The following is a 12,804-nucleotide window of genomic DNA, read 5'->3' as shown; positions in this document are numbered from 1 at the left end:
ATTCCTCAGCACCACATAAGCAAAAAGAAAAAAGCCGGAAGTGGTGCTGTGGCTCAAGTGGTAGAGCGCTAGCCTTGAGCTGAAGAGCTGAGGGATAACACCCAGGCCCAGAGTTCAGGCCGACGACCAGACCCCCCCCCAAAAAAAATCCTGTATTTTGATAAAGCTATTGTTGGTTGTTTGGGAGGGGGCAGTTTGTGCTGGTACTGGGGTTTGAACTCAGGGCCTGGGCTCTGTATCTTATCTTTTTTTTTTTTTCTGCTTAAAGTTGGTGTTTTATCACTTGACCCACAGTTTCACTTCTAGCTTTCTTTTTTGGTTAGTTGGAGATATGAGTCTCATGAACTTTCCTGCCCAGGCTGGCTTTAAACCCCAATCTACACATCTCAGCCTCCTGACTAGCTAAAATTGCAGACATGAGCTACCAACACTCAGCTAATGTTATTGTTTTGGTTTTCAGTTGTGGGGCTTGAACTCAGGGCCTAGCCATAGTCTTTTAGCTTTTTTACTCAAAACTAGAGCTATACCACTTTGAGCCATAGCTCCAATTCTGTTTTTCTTGTAGTTAATTGGAGATAAAAGTCTCTCAGGGAGCTAGGTCCTGGTGGCTTATTCCTGTAATCCTAGATACTCACAGTTTGAAATCAGCCCAAGCCAAAAAGTCCCCCTGAGACTCTTATCTCCAATTAACCAAAAACCAAAAGTAGATAGAGTTGTAGCTCAAAGTGGTAGAGCACTATCCTGAGTGAAAAAGCTCAGGGACGGTGGCTAGACCCTGAGTTCAAGTCCCATGACCAACAACAACAGCAAAAAGAGTCTCACAGACTCCTGCCTGTGCTAGTGCTTCAAACCACAATCCTCAGATCTCAGCCTCCTGAGTAGCTAGGGATTACAGGTGTGAGTCACCTACCTGACTTAAAGCTATCGTGTTTTAACTGTACAAGAAATATGGCCAGAGGCTGAGAAGGTGGCTCAGTGGTAGGGCGCTTGCCTTGCATGCCTGAGGCCCTGGGTTCGATTCCTCAGCACCACATAAGCAACAAAGCTTGGGGCTAGGGAAGGCACGAGGTCTGACCTCTCCCAGAGGTCACGATGAATGAAGTAGAGAAAAGCGGTGAGCATAGCAAGGGCTGCAGGTGTCACCAGAGGGGTAGTTCAGGAAAATCATGACTGTTCAGCCGTTCTGACTCCATCTTTAGCTTGCTCAAGTCATCTTCAGATGCTGAGATTTCTGTGCTTGGATTTTGTGCAGAGTACTCAGTTGCCGTCCCTAAGTCCGTGTTCCCTGGCCTCTTCGTGCTGGGGATAGTGCTCTGGAGCCTCGTGGAGTACCTCATCCACCGCTTTCTGTTCCACATGAAGCCCCCCAGCCACAGCTATTACCTCATCATGCTGCACTTCGTCATGCATGGCCAGCACCACAAGGTGAGTGACACGGTCCTTACAGCTGTAACTCCCAGGATCGGTGGGGGTTCCGGATATCATGGTTCTAAGCTAGGAACAATGGGAAACCTAGAGTGTTTGGCAGTGCTCAGAGGGGTGACTTGGACTAGATATCCAAATCAGAACCAAGCCGGGACAGAATGTTTGTGTGTATCTGTGCACACGTGCACCATCATAAGCACCAGGCGCTCTGAGTCATCTTTAATCTTCCCAGAAACTCATGCATTCATTCATTTCTCCAACACCTGCTCACCAGGTGCCAGGCACCATGCTAAGCATCTGTGACAAAACAGATTTTAAAAAACACCTGCTGTGTGCCAGTGGTGCATGCCTGTAATCCTAGCTACTCAATAGACTGAGATCTGAGGATTCTGGTTCGAAGTCAGCCTGGGCAGGAAAGTCCATGAGACTCTTTTTTTAAATTTTTTAATGTTTTTTTTCTTTTAATCTGTATTGTTTGTTTTTTGTTTATGTGGTACTGAGGAATCAAACAGAGGGCCTCATGGATGCTAGGCAAGCACTCTACCACTAAGCCACATTCCCTGCCCCAAACTGATTTTTTTTTTGTCTTTTCTCTTTTTTGGTATTGGGGATTGAACCTAGGATGTTGCGCTTGCTCAGCAAGTGCTTTGCCACTGAGCCACATCCCAGCCCTGTGAGACTCTTTCTTATCTCCAAAAAACTATTCAGAAAAAGCCAGAAGTGGCCTTGTGGGTCAAGTGGTAGAGCACTAACCTTGAACAGAAAGAAGCGCAGTGACAACCCCCAGCCTAGAGTTCAAGCCCTAGGACCAGCACAAAAAGAAAAGAAAAGGGGCTGGGAAGGTGGCTCCGTGGTAGAGCTCTTGCCTTGCATGCCTGAGGCCCTGGGTTGGATTCCTCAGCACCACATAAGCAAAAAGAAAAAAGCCGGAAGTGGCGCTGTGGCTCAAGTGGTAGAGCCTTAAGCTGAAGAGCTGAGGGACAGCACCCAGGCCCTGAGTTCAGGCCCCACGACCGGACCCAAAAATAAATAAATAAAAAAGAAAAGAGAAGAGAAGAGCCTAGTCCTTGTGCATTCTCCTTCTGAAGATGATGCTGAAGTCTACTCAGGAAACTGAGGCTTGGGAAAACTAGCAACTCAGCAACCCGCACGAGGTCACGGCTGATGCGGCCAGGCTATGGTGCGGTGTGCAGGGGTTCTGAGCCAATGTGCTGTCAGCCATGACAGCTCCCCTAGGCTCTGCAAGGGCTGCGTGGCATTTCTGGAAGCTGAGATGGACACCACATGTGCCACAGGAAGCCAGCGCCGCCCCTCCCCCCCGCCTGTGGCCTCTCTGCCCCTGTGACGTACGTGGCCTCTCCTAGGGGACCCTCTGTGAACCCCCATGCTCTAGACTTTTCCCAAACATTTTCATCCCCTCTCATTATTCAAAAGAATGAGATCTTCTCCCCCACCTTCTGTTTCTTGATGGGTATAAATCAGAAAATGTGGTAGCTATGGTACTTTTTCAGTGGTACTGGGGTTTGAACTTAGGACTTCATGCTTGCTAGGCACACAAATGCTTTAATAATGAGTTTGTGTGTGTATGTGTGTGCGTGCGCATGCACACTTTGGTCATGGAGTTTGAACTCAGGGCCTAGGCATTGTATCTCAGCTCTTTTGCTCAAAACACAAAAGTGTCCTACCACTTTGAGCCACAATCTGTGTAATTTTTTTAATCATTTATTTATTTATTTATTTATTTTTGTCAGTCATGGGGCTTGAGCTTTGGGCCTGGGCACTGTCCCTCAGCTCTTCAGGCCAAGGCTAGCACTCTACTACTTGAGCTACAGCACCACTTCTGGTTTTCTGAGTGGTTTATTGGAGATAAGAGTTTCAAGGCTTTTCCTGCTTGGGCTGGCTTTGAACTGCGATCCTCAGATCTCAGTCTCCTGAGTAGCTAGGATTACAGGCGTGAGCCACCAGTGCCCTGTTGCCACAATATTTTTTAAATGTTAAAAAGATTTTAACTAGATCATTTTTAAAAAGAATTTAGAATCGCAATTTCTGGTATCCAGATATGGGTTCTGTTTGTTTGTTTGCCAATCCTGGGGCTTGAGCTCAGGGCGTGGGCACTGTCCCTGAGTTTCTTTAGCTCAGGACTAGCACTCTATCTACCAACTTGAGCCATAGTGTCACTTCCAGCCTCTTCTGTTTATGTGTTACTGAGGAATCGAACCCAGGGCTTCATGCATGCTAAGCTAAGCCACATTCCCAGCCCCTAGATAGGGGTAAGATATGAGTTCAGATGTGGGGAGAAAAAAAGCTACTAAAATCTGCAGTCCTGGGAATGAACTGATGACTAAAAATTTACGCCTGGTGAACTCAGCCAAGCTGGAGATTTCACTGACTGACTAGGAGAGTTCTCAAGTTGATGGGGCTGGTGTCCTCTCTGCTGTCCCCAGAACGAGTCAGCATTCCAGCAGTCCACCTTGCCTTCAAACCACAGTTCTCAGATCTCAGCTTCCTGAGTAGCAAAGATTATAGGTGTGAGCCACTGGCACCAGTTCCCTCCTTGATCTGTGAGCTGGTTTTCCTGACTTACTGATCCTGTTGCTGTTAGCATCGGCAGCACACCAGATATTACTTGCTTTTTCCCTCCTCTTCCACTTCTTCCTCCTCTTCCTCCTCTTCCTCTCCCTCCTCTTCCTCCAGAAGGTCCTTCTCTTTTCCACATGTTCACCAAGAAATCTCAAAACTCTTAGCCTCTGTCTAGGTTCTCAGCCCTGGAAGTTCAAGAGCCAAAGGCTTGGCCCTTTCTCTGATTCACTGTGACAACACCTCCTTAAACCAAGAAGCCTCAGTTGGGAAATTGGGGCGAGGAAAGCAGACAACCCCAGTTTGTCTGTGTGCTCCTATGCCAGACCACCTCAGCCCCCAGTCTCTACAAAGGCCCTCTGACTAGGGGTTGCAACTTAAGGGCGAACTCAAGAAAGCTCTGGAGCCAGGCACTGGTGGCTCACGCCTGTAATCCTAGCTACTCAGGAGACTGAGATCTGAGGATCGCAGTTCAAAGCCAGCCCAGGCAGCAAAGTCCGTGAGACTCTTATCTCCAATTAACCATCAGAAAACCGGAAGTGGCTCTGTGGCTCTGGCCAGTTTGCCAGGTCCCATCCTGGCTTGGAAATGGGGAAGAGAACACTAAAGCCACAAAAGGCACTTCACCTACCCACATGACAGCTTGCTCTTCCTTCACGGAGATGTCTGGCTTCTCTCCTTCATCTTCCGTGGGAGGCATTTCTGGCTCGGTGTGCTGTGACCAGAGGCCTTGGGGCTCAGGGCTGCCTCTGATACCCAGGCCTCTCCATCCACAGGCACCCTTTGATGGCTCCCGCCTGGTCTTCCCCCCTCTGCCAGCCTCTCTGGTGATCGCCTTCTTCTACGTACTCCTGCGGCTCATCCTGCCTGAGGCTGTGGCGGGCACTGTGTTTGCGGGGGGCCTCCTAGGTTATGTCATCTACGACATGATCCATTACTACCTACACTTCGGCTCACCACACAAGGGCTCCTACCTGTACAGCATGAAGGCCTACCACGTGAAACATCACTTTGAACACCAGAGGTCAGGTAAGGCTGGGTCAGCCCCTCCCAACATCCTTAAGTTTATGCATTGAAGAATCTGACAACTGCAATGAGCCCCTCTCCATTCAGGACACTGGGCCTGCACAAGGGGGTGCTTCCCGACAACTGCAAGTTCAGGCTGACCACACGGGGACCGACAAGGACATCAATAAATGGCAAGGACAATTTCAGGCAGTGAAAGTTGCCATAAAGAAAAAAAAAAAGGGCTGGGAAGGTGGCTCAGTGGTAGAGCGCTTGCCTTGCATGCATGAGGCCCTGGGTTCAATTCCTTAGCACCACATAAGCAAAAAGAAAAAAGCTGGAAGTGGTGCTTGGCTCCAGTGGTAGAGCACTAGCCTTGAGCTGAAGAGCTGAGGGACAGTGCCCAGGCCCAGAGTTCAGGCCCCATGACTGGCAAATAAATAAATAAAAAATAAGAATAAATAAATGAGTGGGATCTTAACCAAGTATAACCAAATTATTATCATTTCAACATATGATCACCATTTAAAACAAATCATTTATGATTGGTGATTTATGCCTATAATCTTAGCTACTCAGGAAGCTGAGATCTGAGATCATGGTTCAAAGCCAGCTTGGAAACAAAAGTCCATGAGACTTTTATCTCCAGTTAACCAGGAAAAAGCCAGAAGTGGAGCTGTGTCTCAAGTGGTAGAGTACCAGCCTTGAGGGCAAAAAAAAAAAAAAAAAGCCAACCAAGAACAGGAGGACCTGAGTTCAAGCCCTAGTACCAGCATTAAAAAAAAAAAAAGGAATTAAATGAAATCAGCAATTCATTTCCTCTGTGGGTTCCAACTATATTCCAAGTACTCAGTAGCCACATGTGGCCAGACACGAAATAGCTCAATAAAAATGATCTTAGAGGGATTGGTAGAGCACCAGCCAAATGAGCAAAGCATCAGGTACCAAGTTCAAGTCCCCAGTCTTCCAAAAGAGAAAAAGAAAGCAGCAAAAAGGTCTAGGAAGGGGTCACTGATGATGTCATTGTCCTTGAAACCCCAAATAAGTAGAAGCCCAACTCTTGATGTGTGGAGAAAGAGCTTCAGGCCATAGACAAGAACAACGTGGGAGGTGAGAGAAGAAACGTCAGGCGGGACCCCGCTGTCCCAGGAATGCAGAGGGGGAAGTTGAGATCATTCTAACTCTATTCTGGGGACACACAGGTGACCCTGCCCTTGGCTTCGGCCACAGTGTCCCTGGACTGGAAAGCCTCCCTGCCTGCTAATCCTAGCCTGCATGATTTCCTGCGAAAATGTCTCTCTGCTCCTCCCGTCTCACCTTCTCCCCGGTGTGTCTCTCTCTCCCTAGGATTTGGCATTAGTAGTAAGTTGTGGGATTACTGTTTCCACACGCTCATGCCAGAGGAACGCCACCTGAAGACACAGTGACAGCCCCCAGCCCCTCCCCACTGCCTTCGGTCCAGCCCTGGCTCCTGAGTCTGTGATCTGCCATCCCTGCTACCTTCCATCCAAGCCTGGATAAGTAGGATGGGCTTTGTCCCGTCCTGGGACTTGGAGGCGGGGACTAAGGAGACCTGTGGCAGGATGGCCTGTTAGGGCTGTGGGAAGATCATATTGCCTTAAGGCCAGGGAACCCTTAGGGACGGGCTTCTTCCCAGAGCATCCTGATCCTGGCCACTGGCATCCCTACCTAAGCCTTAGTCTACAGGACTGCTTCAGCGCCCAGCTAATGGCCCCTAGGGGTATGAAGGAAACAGACCCCCCCAACCTGTGCCTTAGCACCTGGAGCTCCCTGGAGCCGCCCCAGGTAGAGGGGTGAAGGATGTGCAGAGCCTGCTGCCCATCTTTCCCTCCTAGCCTTCCCAGAGAGGGGCTGGTGACTGGAGGTGAATGAACAGCTCTCACAGATGAGACAGCATGATACCTCTCACCCGCCCCGCTCACAGACCTCTGCTCCCTGCCAGCCACAGAGGCCAGCTGTACTTCCAGCTGTGCTCAGCAGCAATACTGGCACTTTACCTAGCCAGCCCTCACTGGCCTGGGACAGACAGCCTGAGGGTGGCTGGCCTAGTCTACAAGGCCGGTGGAGACCCTGGCTCTTCTTTTTGGGAATCACCCGCTGCTCTGCCCATCTTTTCTCTGTCCCAGAATCACAAACTTCTCCTGTAAGGGAAGCTGAAAAGGCTTCTCCATCGGTGGGAGTCCCAGTGTAGTTCCCCACGGTGTTTGGCCTCCATCTGGAGGGCCACAGGTGGGTCTCCACCCACACTCAGCACCCTCCTGAAGCCAAGAAGGGCCCTTCATGAAGTGCCTTAACTCCCTCCACCCTCCTGCGCTGCGAGGGTCTTAATTCTAAATGGCGTCTATGTCCTTAGTCTGACCACAGATCAAATAGCTGCTCCAACGGCCCTTCCTAATCCCATATGGTGAGTCTATGTAAAAGAAAAACAATGACAACAGCAAGAAGTCAGCTGTTTTGGTTTTGTCCCTTTCTTACCCACAAACCATTACTACTTGAAACTTGTCAAAAGCTCAATGGGTGTAAAGGCTTAACGTGTGATGGATCCTGTGATTTGTACTGTTTACTGCGAGGCTATTTAAAAGATTTTTGAATAATTATTCAAAACTACAATTGTGAAATAAAGATGTAAATAAATTGTATATTTTGAAAAATAAAATATATTAAAAACAACTACAGCAACAACAACAAAGACCCATAGTTGTTTGTGGATGGTAACTGCATCAGGCGCGTCATAATTGAGAAGGGAAAGTGGGGAGAGAAGGGGTTTCTCTAACCAGGAAGGTTTTTGTTGTTGCTGTTACAGTCCTGGAGCTTGAACTCAGGGCCTGGGCTCTGCTCCTGAGTTTTTTTTGCTCAAAGCTCATGGCTAACACTCTACACTTGAGTCACAGCTCCACTTCCAGCTTTTTTAGTGGTTAATTAGTTTTACAGACTTTCCTGCAGGGCTGGCTTTGAACCATAATCCTCAGAGCTCAGCCTCCTGAGTTGCGAGGATTACAGGTGTGAGCCACCAGTGCCTGGCCTACCAGAAGGATATCACACTTACTAGGTTGTGTAAAACTGGGGACAGACTGAGCTTTATTACTATTTTTAAATTCTTTGTAGATGACATCTCCTCTTGCTGTCTGTATCTGGAGGGTTGCTCCCCAAAACCACCTTGACTTATACTACTGGGATGAGAACTTTTCTGGAATTGATCTGTCCCCAGCTGAGATTCATTGGTAAAGTTTAGGTCCAAGCTTCCCACCATCAAGAGAGGGAATAGCCCAGATGGTAAAGCACTAGCCTTGAGCCAAAAAGCTAAGGGCCAGCACCCAGGCCCTGAGTTCAAGCCCCAGAACCAATACCGAAACAAAAAAAAGTAAGTGCAGGACTAGTCATTGGAAGTATGCCATGGCACACTAGACAAAAAGCAACTTCAGGGTGCCACAAGTGCCAATGAAAGGGTAACCACTGGCTTTTCACGTTGTCTCCAGGAGCTGCTCAAGGAAGCGAGATGTCAAAGCCGCATCCCAAACCAGTCAAACTAGTGCAAATCTTTAGGGCTCTGTGTACCTTCCAACCCAGAACTCCAGACAAAGTGCACTTAGAGGAAGGTGATATTATCTGCCTTGCTGTGAGCTGTCCCAGTTGGTAGAAAGGGACCTGCCAAGGTAGGATTGGGCTAATTCCAAGCAACTGTGACACTGTGCAGGCAAATCCATTGCATAAACTTGCAGAAGAAGCTGGGGGCCAGTGGCACACGCCTGTAATCCTAGTTACTCACGAAGCTGAGATCTGAGAATCGTGGTTTAAAGCAGGAAAGTCCACCAGACTCTTATCTCCAGTTAACCATTCAGAAAACCGTAAGTACTGCTGTGGCTCAAGTAGTAGAGTGCTTGCCTTGAGCTGAAGAGCTGAGGGACAGCGCCCAGGCCCAGAGTTCAAGACTTATGACCGACAAAAAAAAAAAAAGTTGCAGAAGAGGCAGCCTATGCTACTTGACTGTGTTTGGAAACCAAATGAGTGGTGATAGCTTAGACAAAGCTACTCATCCAAATATTGACCTGAACCAACAGAACAAGTTGGGAGACAAAGTTTGCACAAGGCTGCCTGGAAGGACTAGGCCTTCCAGAAGGAAGAGCCGGCCATGGCCACTGATGCTGTCTGCACAATTCTCCTGAAAAAGAAACGGGGACCAGATGCCATTCAAACATTAAGCAATCCTGAAGACTATTTTAATGAACATTAGTTTCTGGAGCCTTGAGATCTAAAATTTCTTTTACCTTTGCCATTCTAACACCTTGGGTTTTCAGGGTTTTTTTTTTGTCAGATGAGTATTGATAACTGTAAAAAAGAAATTGTGGGGCTGGGAAGGTGGTAGAGTGCTTGCCTTGCATGCATGAGGCCCTGGGTTCAATTCCTCAGCACCATATAAGCAGAAAAAGCCAGAGGTGGTGCTGTGGCTCAAGTGGTAGAGTGCTAGCCTTGAGCTGAAGAGCTGAGGGACAACGCCCAGGCCCAGAGTTCAGGCCCCATGACCACCACCAACAACCACAAACATTGTGTGTATATACATATTTATTTATATCCATCTATGGATATATGAAAGAACATAGGATTATGGAAGGATTGCACTTTGGAGTAGAGGGTATATAGTTCTCACTTTGGGTTTGTCAATAAGAAACTCAATGCTTTAATGTATGAAATATATTTATATTCACTAGTATAGAATAAGAACAGATTATGTCTGTTCATCAAGCTAAAGGAATTTTAAGAATTCTTTTTTTAGCAAGAGCTTAAGATTTTTTTTTAGTTCTTTTTCTTCTAGTGTTACTGAAATTCTTGAGCTTTTGTGCTTGTTAGGTAAGTACTACTACAACTGATCCAAACCTCCAGCCCTGATTTTTGCTACCACACTGAGGACATTCCTATTAGGCTTCCTATGTAGCTAAGATAATAGTCACATGACACCATGCCCTGCCCTTCATTGAGGATGGGGTCTTATCAACTTTTTCTGCCAAGGCTGACCTCAATTCACCATTCTCCCAATCTCAGACTCCCAAGTAGCTAGAATTGCAGGCACTAGCCTATCAGCATCCAGATTTCAACTTCTTTACTTCAAGGATTGGGATGTTTTGAATGGATTTTTCCATTCCAAAGAGAGGGAAAGTTTTATTATAATTATAGATGGGATCACTGTCAGCTATCCTAACAACAATAAACATTTTAGCTTAGAGATTGTATTCCTTTTTGTTTTATACTATTACTCATTGCTAACAATAAAGCAAGCTTTTTATGACCAGGTAAGAACTGAGGGTTTTTTAAAGTTATAATTTACTAACACCGAAGACCATGATAGCCATATTTCTGTCCAACTTCCTCTATCTGCTTTGTGTGTGTGTCTGTCTGTCCAACTTCCTCTATCTGCTTTGTGTGTATATGTGTGTGTGTGCGCGCACACACGCGTGCACACGCACGCCAGTGGCTGTGTTTGTTCTAGGGCTTGAACTCAGGGCCTCATTTCCTCTTGCTCAGCTTTTTCTGCTTACAACTGGTGCTCTATCACTTCATCTACACTTCTACTTCCAGCTTTTTGCTGGTTAATTGGAGGTAAGAGTCATAAGGATTTTTCTACCCACGCTGGCTCTGCACCTATCTTCACAGTTAGGTATTTTGCTCTGAACCAGGATGCTCAGATCTCAGCTCCTGAGTAGGTAGGATTATAGGCGTGAGTCATCAGCACCTGGACTTTTGTCTGCTTTGATTGGTCAAGATAATAATCACTGAGAAGGCCCACATGTATTAAATTGTATAATTTGAATAATTTTTTAAAGGAGAAAGTTGAACATTTGCTCAGGAGAAAAACTAGAAATTCTAATCAATATAAAGTAAATTTGCAAATTAACCTTCATGATCCTGGTGATTTGCCTTGCCTGGTCCTCCATCAGATACTCAGCCTTCCTAAGAATGGGCCCAGAGCCTTGAATTGCAGTCTGGAGTAGTGCTTAATCTTTCAGACCTGTTAGTCTTTGGGCAGGCCAGAAAAACTGCTCTCTCCATTCTGCTTCATGCCAGTCCTCTCTTGGCTCTGGCTTCTGATCTCTACCTCTGAACGTTATGAGATTTCCAGTACAATGACCAACTTATAACGGCCCCATAAATGTCAAGTCTTCTTTCCTCCCCATCCCTGGCCAATAATGTTATCTGGGTTGGCTGGTTGTTTGTGTTTTTCCTTCTTCTTTACCTCTTCCCTGGCCTCTGCTGCCCTCTGGTGGCAGCATGCAACCCTGCCCGTTATGGCAGTCATAAAGCAGTGTTCTGGAAAAAAGGTGTCTGTGATTTCAAGATTCCAGTGCTAAGCCAGCACTGGTAGCTCGCACCAGTAATCCTAGCTACTCTGGAGGCTGAGATCTGAGGATCAGGTTCAAAGCCAGCTTGGGCAGGAAAGTCCATGATACACTTATCTCCAATTAACCAGCACAAAGCTGGAAGTAGAGCTGTGGCTCAAGTGATAGAGCACTAGCCTTGAAAAAAAAAACGCTAAAGGATAGCACCCAGCCCTTTAGTTCAAGCATAAAACAAAAACAAAAACAGGGCTGGGAATGTGGCTTAGTGGTAGAGTGTTTGCCTAGCATGCATGAAGCAGGCTAGCATGAAGCATGCAGGGTTCAATTCCTCAGCACCACATACAGAGATGAAGCCAGAATGGCTCTGTGGCTCAAGTGGTAGAGTGCTAGCCTTGAGCAAAAGAAGTTCAGGGACAGTGCCCAGGCCTTGAGTTCAAGCCCCAGGACTGGCAAAAAACAAAAATAACATTGCTTTTGACTTACTTTCTTGTCTCATCTGTCATGTTTTGAGAAGAAAATTGAATGATTTATATAAACTTCACAGTTCTAACTTTCTAAAAAGTACAATATATGTGAAATTTCACCTGCAGTTTTCTTCACAGGTGGTTTGCCTGATGAATGAATTTTATCCACAAAGAAAGCTACAGGATGAATGTGAAACTTAGAAAATGCTAGCTCTCCCATCGTCTTCCCTCCATCTCAGACATCTATAGCCAAGGAAAAGAAGAAATTAGAAGAAAATCTCCTGTTTTCACTAAAGCCTAAAAGTGAGGTTCTTCAATTAGGTTCCTGGAAATGCAAAACCTAAAACAAGATCATAGATGCAAGTATTTGAGAGAGAATTGCAGAGATGAGGAGAATAGGTTGAGAAGGTCTGGGAAAGGAATGATCATGAGAGCCGTGCTAGAATGTGTACGAATTTCTCATAAAAACTCTGCATAGCCAACACTGGTAGATCACGTCTGTAATCCTAGCTACTTCAGGAGATGGAGATTTGAGGACTGCAGTTTGAAGCCAGCCAGGGTAAGAAAGTCAGTGAGACTCTTATCTCCAGTTAACTGCCAGAAAACCGGACGTGGCACTGTGGCTCAAGGTGGTAGAGTGCTAGCCTTCAGCAAAAGAGCTCAGATACAGCACCCAGGTTCTGAGTTCAAGCCCCATGATCAACAAAACATAAATTCTGCATGGGCATCAAAAATACCTGACAGGATCGTCTACTTAAAGAATAAAAAGGGGGGCTGGGAATGTGGCTCAGTGATAGAGTGCTTGCTTAGCATGGATGAAGCTCTGGTACCAGAAGTGGCACTGTGGCTCAAGTAGTAGAGTGCTAGCCTTGAACAAAATAAGCTCAGCGGGGGCTGGGAAGGTGGCTCAGTGGTAGAGCGCTTGCCTTGCATGCCTGAGGCCCTGGGTTCAATTCCTCAGCACCACATAAGCAAAAAGAAAA

The 12,804-nt window shown here is 46.7% G+C and overlaps 1 protein-coding gene across 1 annotated transcript in view; it reads left to right on the top strand.

Moving 5' to 3' along the window:
- Positions 1-7,645, top strand: part of Fa2h (fatty acid 2-hydroxylase) — a 19,302-nt gene extending 11,657 nt beyond the window's left edge. The window contains exons 4-6 of the mRNA XM_013012810.1: positions 1,253-1,425; positions 4,779-5,031; positions 6,355-7,645. Of these exons, the coding sequence (XP_012868264.1) occupies positions 1,253-1,425; positions 4,779-5,031; positions 6,355-6,434 (506 nt within the window). The 3' untranslated portion in view covers positions 6,435-7,645. The remainder of the gene's footprint in view (positions 1-1,252; positions 1,426-4,778; positions 5,032-6,354) is intronic.
- Positions 7,646-12,804: the final 5,159 nt, after the last annotated feature.

Source organism: Dipodomys ordii, unplaced genomic scaffold (genome assembly GCF_000151885.1).
Source record: "Dipodomys ordii isolate 6190 unplaced genomic scaffold, Dord_2.0 Scaffold18, whole genome shotgun sequence".
NCBI lineage: Eukaryota > Metazoa > Chordata > Mammalia > Rodentia > Heteromyidae > Dipodomys > Dipodomys ordii.
This window is presented reverse-complemented; position numbering and strand designations above follow the sequence as displayed.